General features: G+C 60.2%; 1 protein-coding gene across 1 annotated transcript in view; it reads right to left on the reverse strand.

Moving 5' to 3' along the window:
- Positions 1-2080, reverse strand: part of LOC146590943 (glucagon receptor-like) — a 7184-nt gene extending 5104 nt beyond the window's left edge. Inside the window, exons 1-6 of the mRNA XM_085313733.1 lie at positions 1984-2080; positions 1476-1572; positions 806-913; positions 366-487; positions 177-283; positions 3-109 (exon numbers count right to left, since the gene is read on the reverse strand). Coding sequence (XP_085169859.1) covers positions 3-109; positions 177-283; positions 366-487; positions 806-913; positions 1476-1572; positions 1984-2061 — 619 coding nt within the window. The 5' untranslated portion in view covers positions 2062-2080. The remainder of the gene's footprint in view (positions 1-2; positions 110-176; positions 284-365; positions 488-805; positions 914-1475; positions 1573-1983) is intronic.
- Positions 2081-16830: the final 14750 nt, after the last annotated feature.

The following is a 16830-nucleotide window of genomic DNA, read 5'->3' on the forward strand; positions in this document are numbered from 1 at the left end:
GCCCCAGCGCCTCTCCAGCAGCGCGTCCTTGACGATCACCGAGGCGGCCCGCAGCCCGAAGGAGGCGAAGAGGTTGGCGTGGATGTAGTTCCTGGTGCAGCGGAGCTTCCTGCGCACAGCGAGGGCGTCGGGGGGCCGCCGCCGCCTTCCCCTCGCCCGCCGCGGGCGCTCCCTACCTGAAGACGGTGAGGACCAGCAAGGCGGAGACGAGGGTCAGCAGCGACAGCGAGTACCCCACGGTGTAGAGCACTTTGAAACTCACCATGAGCCTGCGGGCGCCCTCCTGCACGCGAGCGCGGCGCCGGTGAGCGCGGCCTCCTCCCCGAGCGCCGCCGTCCCGCCCCGGCGCCCCCCGCGAAGCCCACCTCCTCGATGGTGGACTCCATCTCCTCCTCGCACTGCGAGTAGTCCCGCCAAGGCTGGCTGCCGTTCACYGTCACCCACTGCCCGTCGGGCCCGCACCTGCGGCTCACCTGCCCGTGTCTCACTGCGGACGCAAAGCCCGGCCCCGGCCCCTTCAGGCTGACGCGCCCCCCGCCGCGAGATGTCCCCCCGCTGCGATGACGGGGTCGGCCCCTGCCCTCCCGGCCCCCGGGGACGGCCCGGCCGGCTCGGCTCGGTCCCACCGCCTGCCACGGCCGTCCCCTCATAGCTACATCTGCTCGCGGCCCCCTTCCTGCCCCTCGCAGCAGGAGGGGAGGGAAGACGCTCGAGAGCTTCTCCCGACCCGCGTCAGGCTCCCGGGCAGCCCAGCCCCGGCCCCTGTTTCTCCCGGGGGTGCAGGATGGAAGAGGGTCGTCACCACCTTTCTCAAACCAGGGCAGGTAGAAAGGGCAGGAGACGTTGACGGCGGTGCCGGGGCTCCCGTCYGGCCAGCAGGCGTACATGTCAAACGTCCGGTTGCAGAAAAGCCCTTCCAAAGGCAAAGATGAAACTCAGGGTCCCGGGAGAAGCTGACAGTCGCAGGTGCGCAGCACAGCCCGCGTCCAGCCCCCGAGCCATCCCCGRCCGTGGCAATGGACGTGCCACGGAAGACTGGGGATGTATGAAGGGGAAAGAGCCCCTCTGCAGCCCCAGGAGAGACGGTGCTGCTCTGCCCGCCCCAGGATGGAGCAGGAGGCACTTGCTGCCCTCCACGCGGCTCCCGAGGAGGCTCTGCCTCGTGCTGACCTYGGCTCCCAGGACCAGACTGGTCCACCTGGGGCAGTGTAACTCTGCACGGGACCATGGGTATGACCAGGGACCTGCCGAGCCTGCCGGCCAGGCCTCTGCCTGGCTYGCAGCTTGGACCATCTGTGCGTGGCTACCTGCGGCACTAGGCCTGGTGAGGGGTTTGCTCCGCCAGGCTTGGTGTCTGCAAGTGCCCGTGGACAGAAATGCCTGGCACAGGGGTGCCCAGGTTCCCGCGCTCCACCCGCTGCCGTCCCATAGTCACTGAGCCGGGCAGCTGCCTCCGAGGGTCCCGGGAGCCCCACCTGCCGGGTACGGCTCGCTCGCCATCCTCCTCAGGCACTCGTCACGGTACCTCAGCCACTCCTCGAAGGTCCTCTCCAGCACCCTGGCTCCAGTGTGCTGTAAGCGCAGCGCCAGAGTTAGTGCCTCCCGCCTGCCCGCCGGGGCCGGGGGGACCGCGCTCCCCAGGCCCGCAGCAAGACGGTGCGTGCCAGCTCCCCGCTGGCGCCCGCCCGCCCGCCGCCAGGGCCCAGCCGCCCGCCTGGGACTGCGCGGTGGCCCGGGGGACAGCACAACCTGCAGCRCCAAGAGAAGGCCAAGGCGCTCAGCCCCGGGTCACTTCCCTGCGGTGGTGCTGAGCCCACCACGTGAGGCCCTTTCGCCCAGCACAGCTGCTGCAGGCAGGGGACGGGCAGGGAAGCAGGGCAGTGCAGGAACGCGTGACAAAGTGGAGAGACGGAGGCCCGCGGGCAAGCCCAGCAAGCGCCAACCCCGCCACGCCGCCGGCCCGCCCCAGCCCTGCCCCTTTACCGGCACGGAGGAGAACAGGCACATCCAGGCGAGATGGACGAGCCTCCGGCGGTACCCGCAGACAGACGCATCCCTCATGGCTGCCCCCACCGGCCCGCGGCTGGTGCTCCCGGCGCCGCGGTGCGTTGCCGAGCCGAGCCGAGCCGAGCCAGCGACCCTGGTGCTGAGCGAGAGACACGAGGGCAGCGGCTGAGGGTGGCCTGCGCTCGCCGCTGCCGGCTCGTCCCTGCGAGTGTGGGCAAGGGAGACAGACGCGCTCCCGAAGGCGGAGGAGGAGAACCGAGGCAGCGCTGCTGTGCAAACCCCAACGAGGCACRTGCCAGCAAGACCCTTCTCTGGCCACGGTCCAGCCCCCACGCGGGCAGGAGACACGGACAAATCGCAGAGATGGTCGCAGGGCAGCTTTTGGGCTCATCAAGGCTGTCCTGGAGGCGATGGCACCACGGGGACTTTGTGCTCAGACGCAGCGGGGAGCCAGAAGGGCCAAGCGCRGGGCGCGGAGAAGCACAGGGCGCCCAGAGCTCGGGGCCGACGGGCAGCAGCGCGGGAAGGACGCGAGCTCTGGAAGGAGCCGGTACAACCAGCCCCAGAGGACTCATGCACGGTGCCCTGCGTCCCCTCGCCGCCCCACCTCGACCCGCCAGCGGTGCCCGCGGGTGCGGGTGGCCGTCCTGCGGGCTTTGCGGAGCAGCACGCCAGGACAGAGCGGGCTGCTTGGGGGCCGCGCCGGCAATACACGTCCCTGAGCAATCCTGCACCCCGAATGTCCAGCCCGCATGCATCGGGCACTGTCCTCTGCCACGAGATGGGCACACGCTGCTGACACGCGTGGGGCTGGCACAGCCCTGGAGTCATTTCTCTGCCAGAGCCCGGGATCTCAGGAAGCATTAGGCAAAGCAGCCCGGAGCAAGGTATAATTGCATCACGCCTCTCGGCTGAGCGGTGCCTGCTTCTGCTCTGCCTCCGCCAGCCCACAAGGCAGCTGGCAAGTGAGTGGGGGGACACGGCGCAGCAGCCAGAGGGGAGCGAAAATCATTTCTAGAATATGAACGCACCACCCTAGTACGTGCTGGGACAGCCACACGTAGGCGCTGAGCAGTGGCGGGCACGGCAGCCACGCAGCGTGCTGACACGGATCGGTTCAGCTACCGAGCGGTGCTACCTGGAGGCCCCTGGTCCCCACGCGCCTAGAAGACACAGAGAGGCGGCAGGAGAAGTGGAGGCCAGCTGGGTTCACAGCCGTGCCGAGCCGCAGCAGGTAGCAGGGCTCAGCACAGCCCGCGGCAGCGCACCGACGGGCAGCGGGCACCCCAGCGGGCAGCGTGCTCGTGGCTCTCTCCGGGACCACAGAGGAGGTGTGTGGCTTCCACCAAGCCAAGGAAAGCTCAAGCCAGCACTACAGTGGCCCCAGCACCAGGGAAAGGCAAGGAAAACTCTCCCTGTGGCTGTGGTGGGACCAGTGGTGACGTCCCCAGCCCAGCGCTCGACAGCCAGGCATTTCCCACGCTGCGGCAGGGAGATGTTTCCTGCGGTGGGACTCCGGAATCAGCTCTGCCAGTGAGCTGGGCCCCCCCCACCTGAACAGCCCCCCCAGGCTGTTCCAGCAGCACCTCCAGGCTGGGGAGCAGGGCCTGATCCCGGCACGCAGAGACAACCTCCGTTCTGCTGGCCTCCAGGAGCACCCTCACAGCACTACCAAGGGACACCCGGCAGGGAGGAATTACTGGGAGCTCCAAGGGAGCAGTTGCCTGGCATATCGTAGCCTGGGACTGGTCCCATCGGGACCCCATCTGGCATGGAGAGACCCCGGTCCGAGCCCACCGGGACCCCATCCGGCACGGACAGCCCCCGTCTGAGCCCACCAGGGTCCCCATCCAGCATGGAAAGACCCTGTCCAAGCGCACCGGGGTCCCATCCAGTACAGACAACCCCCGTCTGAGCGCACCGGGTCCCCATCTGGCATGGACAGACCCCATCCGAGCCCACCGGGTCCCCATCCAGCACAGACAGCCCCCGTCTGAGCCCACCGAGGTCCCCATCCGGCACGGACAGCCCCCATCTGAGCGCACCGGCGTCCCCATTCAGCATGGACAGCCCTTGGTCTGAGCCCATCGGGACTCCATCCGGCATGGAGAGACCGCGTCTAAGCGCACCGGGACCCCATCCGGCACAGACAGACCCCAATCCGAGCACACTAGGGTCCCCATCCGGCACAGACAGCCCCCGTCCGAGCCCACCAGGGTCCCCATCCGGCGTGGAGAGACCCCGGTCCGAGCCCACTGGGTCTCCATCCGGCGTGGAGAGACCCCGTCCGAGCCCACTGGGTCCCCATCCGGCATGGACAGACCCTGTCCAAGCCCACCGGGTCCCCATCCGACACAGACAGACCCCAGTCCGAGCCCACCGGGGTCCCCATCCGGCACAGACAGACCCCGTCCGAGCCTACCGGGACCCCATCCGGCACGGACAGTCCCCGTCCGAGCCCACCGAGGTCCCCATCCGGCACGGACAGTCCCCGTCCGAGCCCACCGGGGTCCCCATCCGGCACAGACAGCCCCCGTCCGAGCCCACCGGGTCCCCATCCGGCATGGACAGTCCCCGTCCGACCCCACCGGGGTCCCCATCCGGCAYGGACASYCCCCGTCCGAGCCCACCGGGGTTCCCATCCGGCACGGACAGACCCCGTCTGAGCGCGACAGGACTCCCCATCGAGCACGGTCAGCCCCCGTCCGAGCCCACCGGGGCTCCCTGGCTGTCCGGGCTGGACGTCCCCCGATGTGCACCCCCAGGGCTCCCCTTCCCTGTGACACAGCCCCCGGGACGCCCCGTCCAGCTCCCGGCCCCAAGCGGAGCCCGGGGCAGCCTCACCGGGACGGCGCAGCGCGGCCACCGGGGCGACCCCCGCCCGGCCCGGCCCGGCCCGGCCCGGCCCGCTTACCGTGCGGGCGGCGGCGGCGGCGGCTCTGCACTGCCCGGCAGCCCCGGCAGCCCCGCGACGTGAGCGCGGCGCCGAGCGAGCGGCGTCTGCGGCGCGGCCGCCTCCCGCCAGCGCCGGGCCCCGACGGGGAGGGGGCTCGGGGCGGCGCCGCCTCCCGGGGCCCCGGCCGCGCCCGCCGCTCCCCCCGCACGGCCGCCCCGCAGCCCCCGGCCCGGGCGCACGGGGACGGCACGGGGACGGGGACCAGCCCTGCCGGGGCTCCCTGGTTGGGGCACATGGGGACGGGGACGGGGACGGACACAGAGCCCTGCCAGAGCACCCCAGGCTGGGAGGGAAGGAAGGAGATTTGGGTCCAGCCCTGCTGGGGCTCCCTTAGCGCGCACGCTGGGGCACACAGGGGACAGCAATGGGGGACCAGAACTGCTCAGGTTTCCCCAGAGCCCCCATGGTGAGTCGCAGATGACCTTTGCCTCCCACGTTTGGGCTCCCCCCAGCTCTCCCCCAGGCCATCTGCTTTGGGGTGCTTGCATGGTCCCAGGTCCTCACCCACAGATCCCCATGGAGGCAAGGTGGGCTGTCAGGGGCCATCCTGCTTGCAGGGACAGGGAGCTGGGTGACCCTGAGGTCCCCGTGGGCCCAGGTGACACTGTGTGCTGGGCATCTGGTGCAGAGCTGCACCCTGCGACTCACGTCCAATCATCCAGTCCCAACAACGGGGAAGCMGTGAGAGCAGGGGCGCAGAGACAAACTGTGCAGTGAGCCTGGTGGCCCCTAGCCCTGCTGGTGGCCCTATGGCCCCRGGCACATTTCTTCTGCAGCAGTCCCTCACCTTCGCAGAGGAAGGGAGCAGGTCCATGCTGATGCTCTACCACTGTTCAAAGACAGGTAGAAACAGCACTACCCACCTCTGTATGCTGAGTGCAACCCTAACACATTAAACCCTTCTGAGAGAGCTTTCYCCCAGCTCTAAAATCCTCCAGGAGGGTTAAAGCAGAGCTCTCCTATTTGCATTGCATGCTAATTAAAAGGTTTGCAGATAAGGGAAGTGCAGGTGAACATGGTTTTCCTATCAGCAGAGCAGGAGGAGGAAATTTAGCAGAAGGCTGAGGTCCTCCTGAAAGCCTGAAGGGAGGCCTGGGAGATTGGGAAGGTGAGTGGAAGAGCTGCCTGGGTGGGAGCAGCGAGTCCTGTGTTGACAGGGTGCTCAGCAAATCTGAGGTTTGTCCTTCAAACAAGCTACAGACGGGAGATCTTAATGAGGTGCGCTTATTAAGAGTGCTAAGGCTGGAAGGTGTGTGTTGGTGCCCTGGCTGTGCTCCGCCTGAGCAGCTCTGTTTTGCTTCTCCAGGCCGTGAGGTTTGTGGTGGAAGCAGCGGTGCTTTCCTCCTCCGCGCCCTGTGAAAGAGCGCGAGGTCTCTGCGTCCCGGGGCTCCCCTTGCCCCGAAGCTGCTCAGCTCAGGGGAGGCAGCAGGCTCCCTTGCTTACGCCCTGAAAACAGCACTGGCCARATGCAGCTGGAAATGTGTTTATTTCATAAAAGCACCATGCTTACCCTGAAACAGTTTGCTGGGCTCAATGCAAACAAACAAATTCAGGTTAATTAAGCGATGCATCTGCTGCTCTAGCAAAATGAGCAGTGTCCAGTTCTTTCAAGTTTAAATAATAAAGAGGGGCTGAGCAGAGCCACCTGCAGYGGTGGCAGTGCCGTGGGCTCTGTTTCCCGCCGGCTGCGCAGCGTTCTCCAGCCCCCGGAGGGAAGCCTTCCCGAAAGCCTTGCCCTCTGGCTGCCTTTTGCAGTGAGAGGTGACCCTGGGCTCTGCTGCCTGTTCACACTTTCTGCCTGGGTCCTCTCTGCTCCCGAGCTTCACGGGTGCTTTTGCTCACAAGCAGGTTACATCGCTTTCCCGGGTCCGTTCAGCGCACGCAGGCGGAGGGCTGGGAACGACGGGCCGCAGGGCAGGGCTGGTGCAGGCTGCCGCCAGCCGTGCGCCTGCTCCGAGCCTCGCCGCGGCTGCGGGCCCGCGAGCTGCTGCGGGGCCCCAGGCAGCGGCGTGAGTCTGCGCGCGGGGCCGGGGGGCCCCCGGGCGCCGCCGGCCCTTCCTCGGGGAAGCTGAGCGGGAGGGTCGTGCCGAGCTCGCGCGGCTCGGAGGGCCCCGGGTGGGCGCTGGCGTGGTCCCGGTGACGCCGGTTGCCGTGCTGCCCGGGCTGGGTCTTTCCAGCAAGCTGCAGACCGCGGGCTGGGTTCGTGCTGGCTGCCTCTGCAGCTTGGTCCGGCCAAGGCGCCCCGTGCCGCTGCGATGCGAAACGCCGGAGGCGCCGACCTGCCCCGACGCCGCCGAGGAAGGCGCCCGTCCCGGCAGCGGGGCAGCGCCGGCCGTTCCCGGGGCTGGAAAGCTGCCCGGCAGGTGCGTGCTGGTGACGCTCGCCGAGCGGCGAGGAATGCGCCGCTTCGGCGTTTCTAAGGGGACTGGCAGAAACAACGCGGGTTTCTAGGAGGGCTGGCAGGAATAAAACAGCCGCTGCAGGAGGACAGCACGTAGCACACGCRCGCCGCGGGCCCGCTCCCCCCGCGGGGGCTCGCCCGCATCCGGGACGCGGGCCTGCAAAYGTCTTGGCTCAGGTCCTCAGCTCCGTGGTGGCACCAGCCGCAAGCSGTCCCCTCCCGGGGCTGGTGACGCTTCCAGCCTGGAGCTGCCCTTCCCCGTGAAGCCGCGTGGCGTGGCCCCRCGAGCCGGCAGAGCTGCTCACCGAGGGCGTTGTCCTGTTTGCCAGCCCCCAGCCTGGCGGCAGGAAGCTCCTGGGCCGGAGTTTGCCTGGGATGCTCGGAGGGAGGCTGCCCCGCGGGTCCCTCCCCTGCCTCCCCGCTCCTCGAGGAGCCCGGGCACGGCGTCGTGTAACCGAGCACCCAGCAGCAGCAGCCGAGAGCGGCGCTTGGCGTCACAGGGAGACGGGTGATGCGACTCCGCAGACCCCCAGCAATCCATATTTTATTTTGCCAGAGCCAAAGGAAACTGAAATTCCTTTATCCATCAAAGCTTCCAGGCCTGCGGCAGGCCACATTGATAGCACCAGGTCCAGAGGGCAGCCGGCGTCCCTGCCCGAGCCYGGCCCTGGTGCACCCCACGGGGCTGCGGCAGGGAGGCTCCGGCAGCAGCTGAAAAGCCAGTGGCCGCCTTGTCCGAGCAGGCGGATGCTCCCGTGCACCCCGAGGCCGAGCGTCCGCAGAGGARGGCTGCGGCCGGGCCAGGCGCCCGGCTTTGCTGCCGCTCCTGCCGCTGCCGTTTTCAGCACAGGGAGAGCTGCGCCAGGCGCGAGGCAGCTGCAGGCCGTGCGATTCAAACGCCTGTGCTGGCAAGAGGCGCTGGAGGGCAGCGGGCAGCGCCGCAGGATCGCACCGGGCAGCAGCAGCTTGCCGAACTGAGAAGTCAGCGTCAGCTTCAAGATGCAGCTGCTGGGGTCAGCGTGCGTCTCCAGGATCCTGGTGTTGCGGGTGGGAAGCACCACCAGAGCCGTCCTGGTGCTTTGCAGGGGTATCCTGGAAGGGCTCCTGGCACAGGACACCGATGCAGTGCGTGTGTGCATGCGCCCCCACATGACCCCCCCCACCTCTTTTGGGCTTAGCTGCTCCAAGCTTCCACGTTCCCTGGGGGCTCTTTTCATCTGGACCCAGGCGGAAAGCAACCTCCTCCCACCAAAACTCACCGGGTTTCTTGGAGAGCAGTGATGGGGGTGAGAAATCGGGCTGAGAGAGAACCTGTTCACATGGTTTGTAAAGGATTAGGCCTGTGGCTGCCCCAACATGAGGCTGATGTTTGATCCTGGTGGGTTATAGAGACACATGGAAAGAAAGTAATACAGCCTGTGACCACAGTCACAAGCACCAGTTAACACTCTGGAACTGTTAACTGGTAATGAGAAGACCTAAACATCGTGTATTTACCCTTTGCAGGATGTTTCTAGGTGAAAGCTACCCTGAGCATCTGTCCTAACTGTACCAGAGCCTGCTGAGAGAGCCTGCTGCTCTGCTGAGTGCTCAGGGGTGGCCCAAGCAAGGCAGCCGGTAGGCAGGGATGGCAGGAGCACTGTGTGGCTCCTGGGAATGAAGGTGCCTCTGCAGAAATTAGGGGAGGGTGTTTGTGCATGGTTTGTGCATGGCTGAAGGACAGGGTCATCTGAAGATCCAGCTGCCCAAACTTCACCATAAGCTGGTGACATAGTGGCAGGAGACAGATGGGTGGTTTCATACATGGGTGACACCGTTAAGATAGAACAGCACTGCTGGCGGTGGAGATCACAGGATAATTCAGGCTGGAGGGTCCTCAGGAGGTCTCTAGTCCAAACCCCTGCTCCAAGCAGGGTCAGCCCTGGGGTCAGAGCTGGCTGCTGAAAGCTTTGTCTAGTCYGATCTTGAAAATCTCCAAGCATGGCGATGGAAAATGGACCATRCCTAGAAGTCTTTTAAACCTCTAGACTGCAGATAACATGAAAGAAGAAGGTTTGCTGTGGGGCTGCTCTGTGCGAGCATCGCTGGAGCTCCCAAACACATGGGACGGAAGGAGGCTCTGCAGCCTGGCGCCTTGGCCAAGCACCAAGCAGCCCGGTAGGCAACAAAACTGGTAAATCACGGAGATGGAGAGGTTTGAGCGAATGAGCGCGTGTGCCTGCAGGTAGGATTAGCTRGTACAAACAGAGATGCTCTTCCCCCAGTTACAACCTCTCTAGAATAACATATAGCACCTATTAACGCTGAGAACGGTTGGCCTCAGTTACTGCCTGTGAAGGTGACCGAGCAGCAGGAGGGATGGYGGCGTGGAGGGGGTGCGTGGCCTTGGGAAGTCCCCGCAGCCATGCTGCTGGAGCAGTTTCTGCTGGGGGGTTTGCTGCCTTCTTTCCCGGAGGGCAGCAAACTTCTTCTCAGTGACAGATGATTCCTGTGCGAGCGGGTAACTGCTGAYAGCCCAAGCTGCGCTCTCCCCTCTTCATGCAGGAAGGCCAAGGGGGAAATTCAGCCGGTGCCGCCCCTCGGAGAGGGGAGCCTGGCGTCTCCGAGCGCTCTGGCCGGGGCGGCTGTTCAGCAGATGTCTAGCCACGGGTTTCCTTCCAGATCAGAGCTCAAGGTCCAGAAGTCCCACCACGGCCTACGCCTGCTCTCCCCGCCGACGCTGGGACCCGACGTCTGCCCGATGCCCTCGCGGGCGGGCACGGCTTCTCCTGCAGAYGGTCACAGCTAAACTTTGCCTTTCRCTGTGATTTTTTTCCATTAGCCCAGGCAGCCGAGCGTGACGCGCCGGAGCTCGCTGGCTCGCTGTGCACGCTGAGCTCCAGATGGTCCCCCTGTCCCACCCTGCCCCGGACGGCTGCCTTCGCGCTGCCGTTTCCAGACTTGCTCCTCTCCCTCGACTGGCACGCGGGTGAGAGCACCCAGGGGCCCCTCCGCTGCCCCCGCGTGCCACCCCCACGCTCCACCCGCGGTGCGCGAACACCCGAGCCCCAGCGGCGCAGGCCGAGGCGCCCTGGGTCTTGCAGGGTCCCATCCTGCCCCGGAGGCAGGCAGGCCCCCGCTGCGTGTTGCAAGCCCACGGTGCTGGGCGCCTGCCCTGCCTCTGCCCGCGTGGGCTTGAGGCTCTCGCCAGGGTGCTAATACACTTTCAGGCTTTGAACGATAACCGCACCAGAGGAAATTAATAAACTCAGATCTTCATCGGAAATTAGCAGTTTGTTAGAGCGTGCGTGTGCAACGGAGCGCTCAGGGCGATGTCCAGCTGGGAAGAAAGAGGCCTTTTTTCCCTGGGGTTTGGTAAATTAAATCCTTTGGAATTAATGGCTGCTTAGAGAGACCGTTTCTGTTCCCTGCATGAACTGAACCCTTTTGCCACAGCTGAGGTGGCAGAGCCTTGGCTTTTCTACGCAAAAAGTCCAGGAGTGGCCGTAGGGCAGGAGGACCCATCTCAGGGACCAGCCCCCTGCTCCCTGCCCCATCTCTGCYCAGCGCTGCAGCCCTCCAGCTGGCTTTGCTGCTTCTTTAATGCAAATCTGAGTGGTGTCCTCTCCTATGGTGGCGTCCCACGGGGATGGAGACTGCTTGAAGCCATGTTCTCCAGCTCTGGATGCCRTATGGCTCTGCTGAAGCGTCACCATGCTGCCCTGGCACATCCTTAGGGCTCTACAGGGACCAGTATCCTGCCAAAACCCATCTGCCACCCATGACCTGTGTGAGAAGAAGTGATGGACAGACTCTTCTCACCGTAATCTTGGATTTGGAGTAGAGTGTCAATGAAGGGAGGCTGAGCACCCAGCGGGTGAGAGGGGCTGGGGGCTGCAAGCGCGACCCAAGTCAAATCTCCCAACAAGATACAACCTCCCTGTGAAATGGATGCTTTCAGCTGGGCAGGCTGGGGCTGCAGCAGCCTAAGGGGATGGAGGACCCATCTGGAAGGGGGGCACTCGTGGGACCTTTGAAGGGAACCTCTGCAAAAGCAGATTTCATTTTATGTAGCCATTATTGACAGGGAAATTCAGGTGTGTGTTACCGTAGGCTTCGCTAGTGGTGCCGCTTTGCTTCACGTGGAGAAGTAATTCGGAGAGCAGAAATGCTAATCAACACATCATGACTTGCAATTATTCAAAGAACTTCTCAGAAAGGACTGCCAGACTGTTACTAGGTAGAGACATTCATTAGCATATGAATGCATATGAAGCCATATGAGAAAGTAAAAGGCAGGAAAGATGTTCCTCATTGCRACTGCTCAATGCCACGACTCTCTACTCAGTTTTAGGAGTCTGCTGTAATCTCAGATGCACTCAAGCCTTTTGTATACTAAAAAGCAAAATATTTTTAATATCAACAAATGSTGCTTTTAAAGGTAGCTGCAAAAGTGCAGTCCCACAACACGTGCAGCAGATCCAYGGAAGTGCTGAGCAGCTTGCTCTGGTGTTTGCTCTTTTTAGAAGCTGTTGAGTACACGTAAGAAGTTTTTCTTGCTTGAATTTGTCTGGGTTTATTTGTTGGTTCAGGAGGGGATGTTTCCCAAAGCAACACACCGCCCTCAACTGAGCCCAAAGCAACCTGCTGCCCGGCTAAGTGCTGCAGCAGCTCCGCTGGCTTTCTTCAGCAGCACCTGAGTGGTGGGCTCATGATGAGTTTCCCTCAGACTTAATGTTTCCTCCCCAAAAGTGACTCTGAGCTTTGCATGGCCACAAAGTGCTTTCTCTCTTTTTACTGCAGTGATTTTTAGGTGGGACTTCACCCTCTGATACAAAGCAGTATCTTAATTACCTTCTGGGAAATACTGAGTCATTCAAGCCAACAAGGATGGATTTCATGGGAGCRAACCATTGAGTCTTGCCTCTGGGAGACATGCTGCCTTGGCAGTTTATTTCTGCAAAGGCCTTGAGAAATGCAATATTTAATACTATTATCTGTTTCAGCAGTTGCCTGATTGCTACGGTCTTTGTTCTAGTATCATTATAAAGACATTAATTATATGCTGACTTGTCCATACCCAGAAACTGGCCAAACGCCACTGAGATCTCACCCATTTATGATTAAGGGATTTTATATACAATTAGCTACTTGGACATTTATTCCCAACTAGTTTTAATGGTTTCAAGAGATACTAATGGCCAAAGGACTTTGGCTGGATATGTCCTTTTAAGGCGAGAAGGAGGAAGCATGCAAGTTTGCTGCCAGCCCAGGCGAGCATGGGGCAGCTCTGGGCTCCCTCTGAAGCCGTAGAGGTGCCTTTACCCTCCTGCACCTGGCCTGGGAATCCACCTGGGTGCTGTGAGCCCGCGTGGAGGGGACTTCTCYGTCCTTCAGGGATTTTGAAGTCCACTTGCTAGATCCATAAGCAATACCATAGTGACCTTGCCTCACTCTAAAAATTCAAGTGTGACGAGCTTGCTGGGCTCCAAAGGCCTGCAGCACGGTAGAGCTGGCCATTTCCCCTTATGTGCTCCACGGCAAAGCGCTGAGCCCGGGGTTTTGCACTCTGAGCAGGAAGCGAGCATCCCGTTTCCCTTTCCTCYGGCAGTTGCAGCCAGGGGATCCCATTACATTTAACAGTCTGCCACAAAGGTCACTTCCAACGCGGTGCTTCAGAGCAGCCGTGCCATGTGCTCTTGATAAATGACTGYTCTCAGCTTACAACACCGCTATTGAATTCAGCATTTAATCAGAGAAATCCTCAACAGATGCCTTTCTTACAGAGCGCCTGTAGATATTTAGGTTGCTGGACCTGTATTCAAAGCRTAGCAAGTCCCCCCAGTTTCCGCTGTGCTGCTTCTTATTCAAGCGGAAAGGCTGAATGATAAGATCAAGAACTTCTCTGAAAATCATTTATATTCACGTCCTACCCCGTAGCTGGACTCTTTGTACCCATCCTCTGCCGAAGGGCACGGCCTGCCTTCTTCCATATGCAAAGCCTTGGCAGGCAGAGCAGCGTCCCTGTCCCACGCCAGGGTGCTGCACCCCCAGCATCAGTAATTCAAGGAGCGGATACGAGGTTGTGTCTTTTATTTCATTCCTGCCTACTAGGATGCTGGTTCCCATTTCTATTACCACCTATTTAAACAGAACTGCAGTCCAATATACTAGTTGCTTGTCTTCTCTTTCTGGTCAGGCTAGCCGGTTTTTATGCCAAGTTGCGTTTTTCCCCGTGTTCAGGCATATCACTGCCTGTCACCCTGCTCCTGACCCCCAAAGCCAGCTCCTGCCGAAGGGGGTTTGTGCCTGCGCCCGCGCTGCGGCAGGCGCGGCACAGCACCCGCCAGCCGTCCTGCACGGACGTGGTGCCCCTGCGTGCCTCTGCGGGGGTGTCACCTGGGAGGAAAGAAAGGTGTCGGGTACCTTCCCGGGCAGAAGCGATGTCTGAACCGGCTCTGCCACGCGGGCTCCCAAACTGGAAGTGCAGTCCCAAAGAGGACTGCAAAACCCCTGTGGTCACCGGCACGCTGGCGATCCGGGGGCACGGCCTTGCCCTGGAGTGCCCTGCAAACTGGGATACGGCTGCTTTCCAGAAAGACAAGCGGATATGAACAGGTTTCCAGGTTGGCAGCGGCAGGAATTAAAGCTTAAATGTTGGCCACCGCCTGCAGCAGTTGCTGTGACGGCTGCAGCGGGCCCCTCTCTGCTAAACCCGCTCTGCCTTCGCTGAAAACCTGAGCTGCCCCCTCCTCACGGGAGCCAGGGGCAGTAACAGATGGGTTTGGAGTTAGCTGGTCCTTTCCTCAGCACATCCTACTCTGCTCATTTGCTTGAGCTTTCAATAACAGACTTGAGCCCCAGAGCCAGGCACAGCAATGCTGGTCCCAGGGTGATTGCACCGGGGTGCTCTGGAGSGGTCTCACCTGGCTGGAGCAGCTTCTTGGGGGACTCCACGGGCCTCCACATCTAAATTGCAGAGAAGTCCAGCAGCAGCAAACATTAATGCTGTTTTCTGAAACAATTTGGCTGYAAATCAGTTCTTGTCGAATCTTACTTTGTCCCACTGAAATACAGGGAAGCTTGAACGAGCTTGAATGAAGTTTTCTTCTGATGAAATAATTTGAGATCAAATACAAATGCTTCATCTGATACATTTCTCAGTTTGAAGATGTTTCAGAATAGCTGGGAAAACACAGACAAAATGGAAATGGTAGTAGCTGGCTTCCAGCGATTGGAGAGCAGTGCTCCCAGCCTGCCAGTCCTCCTCGACCTGTTTCTCTGAGATCATCTCAGACCAACAGCATAGACTGATTTCAGGTCTCTCCATAGACTTGTGTTTATATTACCTATCTCCTCTCCTTTTTTTTTTTTTTTTTTTTTTTTTTTTTTTTTTTTTTTTTGGTTTCTTTTCATTACAACACTGCTTATTGCAGGAATACCTGTCTGTACTAACGATACTGGTAATATTTTGGTAGTGCCCGGAACACTAGCTGAGAATTACATCGTACAAAGCACTTCAAAAATATTCTGTGTGTCCACGTGCACACTTTTCTCCCAAAGATCTTAGCACTTAAATTTTTTTAATACACCCAGATGATGGTATTTCAGCTTTTCACCCAATCTCGGATGAAAATTACATTTACAATTTTTGGTGTTTCCAGCACCAAAGTGGAAGGCTGTTTGCAGTAGCTGTACCTGGGGCCCCCRGCCATGGCCCCAGCCCACCCCACGGCCTGCAGGTCTCCTCACAGCACCTCCATTACAGGCAGGCCAGCATCGTGGGAGATGTTTTGCAGGTCAGTGGATTTCACTATATTTATGACAGACAGAGGCTTGTCTACCCAATAGTTTTAATTCCCAGTTTGGCCAGCAACGCACTGAATGTGGCACTAGAGGAGACGTGTCCTGCTTCAGTGCTTCCATTTCCCCACGGGYGCTGGGAAAATATTCACAGGAAGGTTGTAAGAAGTGATAGAATAATCCTTGARTTGAAAAAAATTCCCCAGAGGCTTTTCCTCCGCTACGCGAGAAGTCCACTGGATGGACGTGTTGGAGGAGGACGCTGGCTTCCTCAGCGGGGACYGTTCTCCGCGGCCACCGTGGCAGCGAGCCCACAAGCGAAGGGGCTCGCAGTGACAAAACAGGGCTGTTACTGTGGTTAGCGATGGGTAGCAAACGGAGTGCCTACTCCGTCCGGGAAGATGCTCGTGTTAGTCCTTAGGAAAAACAGGTCTTGCTTCAAAATGCCACCACATGCGCCGAGATGTGTATTGCTGCAGCCACCCTGGGCTTAGCAATGTACCACGTCTTTAACCTCCCTCTCTCCTCCAGGTGAAGTGACAGCTAAATTGTCATTAAGCACAGGCTGGCTAATGGGCTGGGCTGACACAGGTGTCGTCTCTTAAGGGCATCTTCATCTGAACATCCCACTGGCTTTGCTGGGACTAGACATGAGCTTCATGTCAAGATGTGCTTGAGGGAGTGTTTGCCCTTGCAACATGCTTCTCCTTCAGCCTCTCTGTGCAAGCCGGGCCATATTTATTTTTATTCTGATGGTGCTGATACCCCAAGTGGTTTGTCTGGGCTGCTGACAGAAGAAGCGGTGTCAGGGCAGCCGTGCTCAAAGGCAACCGCATCTCCCGGGGGAGCCAGCACGGCCTCTTGGAGCTGCGGCAGCACAGCGAGCCCTGCCCGCTCCTCCCCGCACTCTCGTGGCTCAGCTGCCTTGAAAGGTGTTGRTGTTTTATACGACTTGGACATCTCTTCTTGCAAAACAGAGACAGATAAGTAGCGATGTAAGAGGCTGCCTTGTCTCGGAGTGTGTTCTAAGTCCTCCCTAGCCTTTCAGCTGCCTTGAGTTGGGTCTTTTGCCAACTTGTTGTATAATAAGATGAAAGAAAATATATTTTTCCCCAGGACTGTAATCTGCATGATTCATTAACGCTCTAGCGAGACACTGGAGCTGCTCAGACCTGTAGGGTTAGAGGAGTGCTTTGCCTCTCCTTAGCATCTCTCACCAGTAGATCTACAGYGCTTTAAAAAGACAACAGGGATGATAACCCATCACCTCTGTGATAAGTTATATATTTTACTTGGAGAAAGGCTGCTCCGCTTAAACGCGGCCTCCCGCGCACTGCTGTCCCTTGAGGCTTGAACACAAAGAATCTGGGCACCTTGGCACATGCTGTYGTTCTGGGCTCTTTTTGGCACTGGATTTCTTTTTGCTGATGAACAAAAACTTCATCAAAATGCTTTTCTGGATTGTATGTCTCTATTAATAGATGCTGTGGGCTGGGCTGAGAAGAGCCCCTTCGGTTCTGCTATATTAGAGCTGCTTTTGCATGACTCGGCCTCTGATGATAGAAAGGCCAATCAATTAGTATTAAAAGCTGATGCTCTATAGTCCCCTGATTTCCTCCCTTTCTGTTCACTCTGATTTCTGCTGTTGTGGTGAAAATCTCTGGATGCAGCAGTAGGGACTCCT

This window comes from Rhea americana, unplaced genomic scaffold (assembly GCF_003343005.1).
Source record: "Rhea americana isolate MKP2758 unplaced genomic scaffold, rheAme1 scaffold_394, whole genome shotgun sequence".
Classification (NCBI taxonomy): domain Eukaryota; kingdom Metazoa; phylum Chordata; class Aves; order Rheiformes; family Rheidae; genus Rhea; species Rhea americana.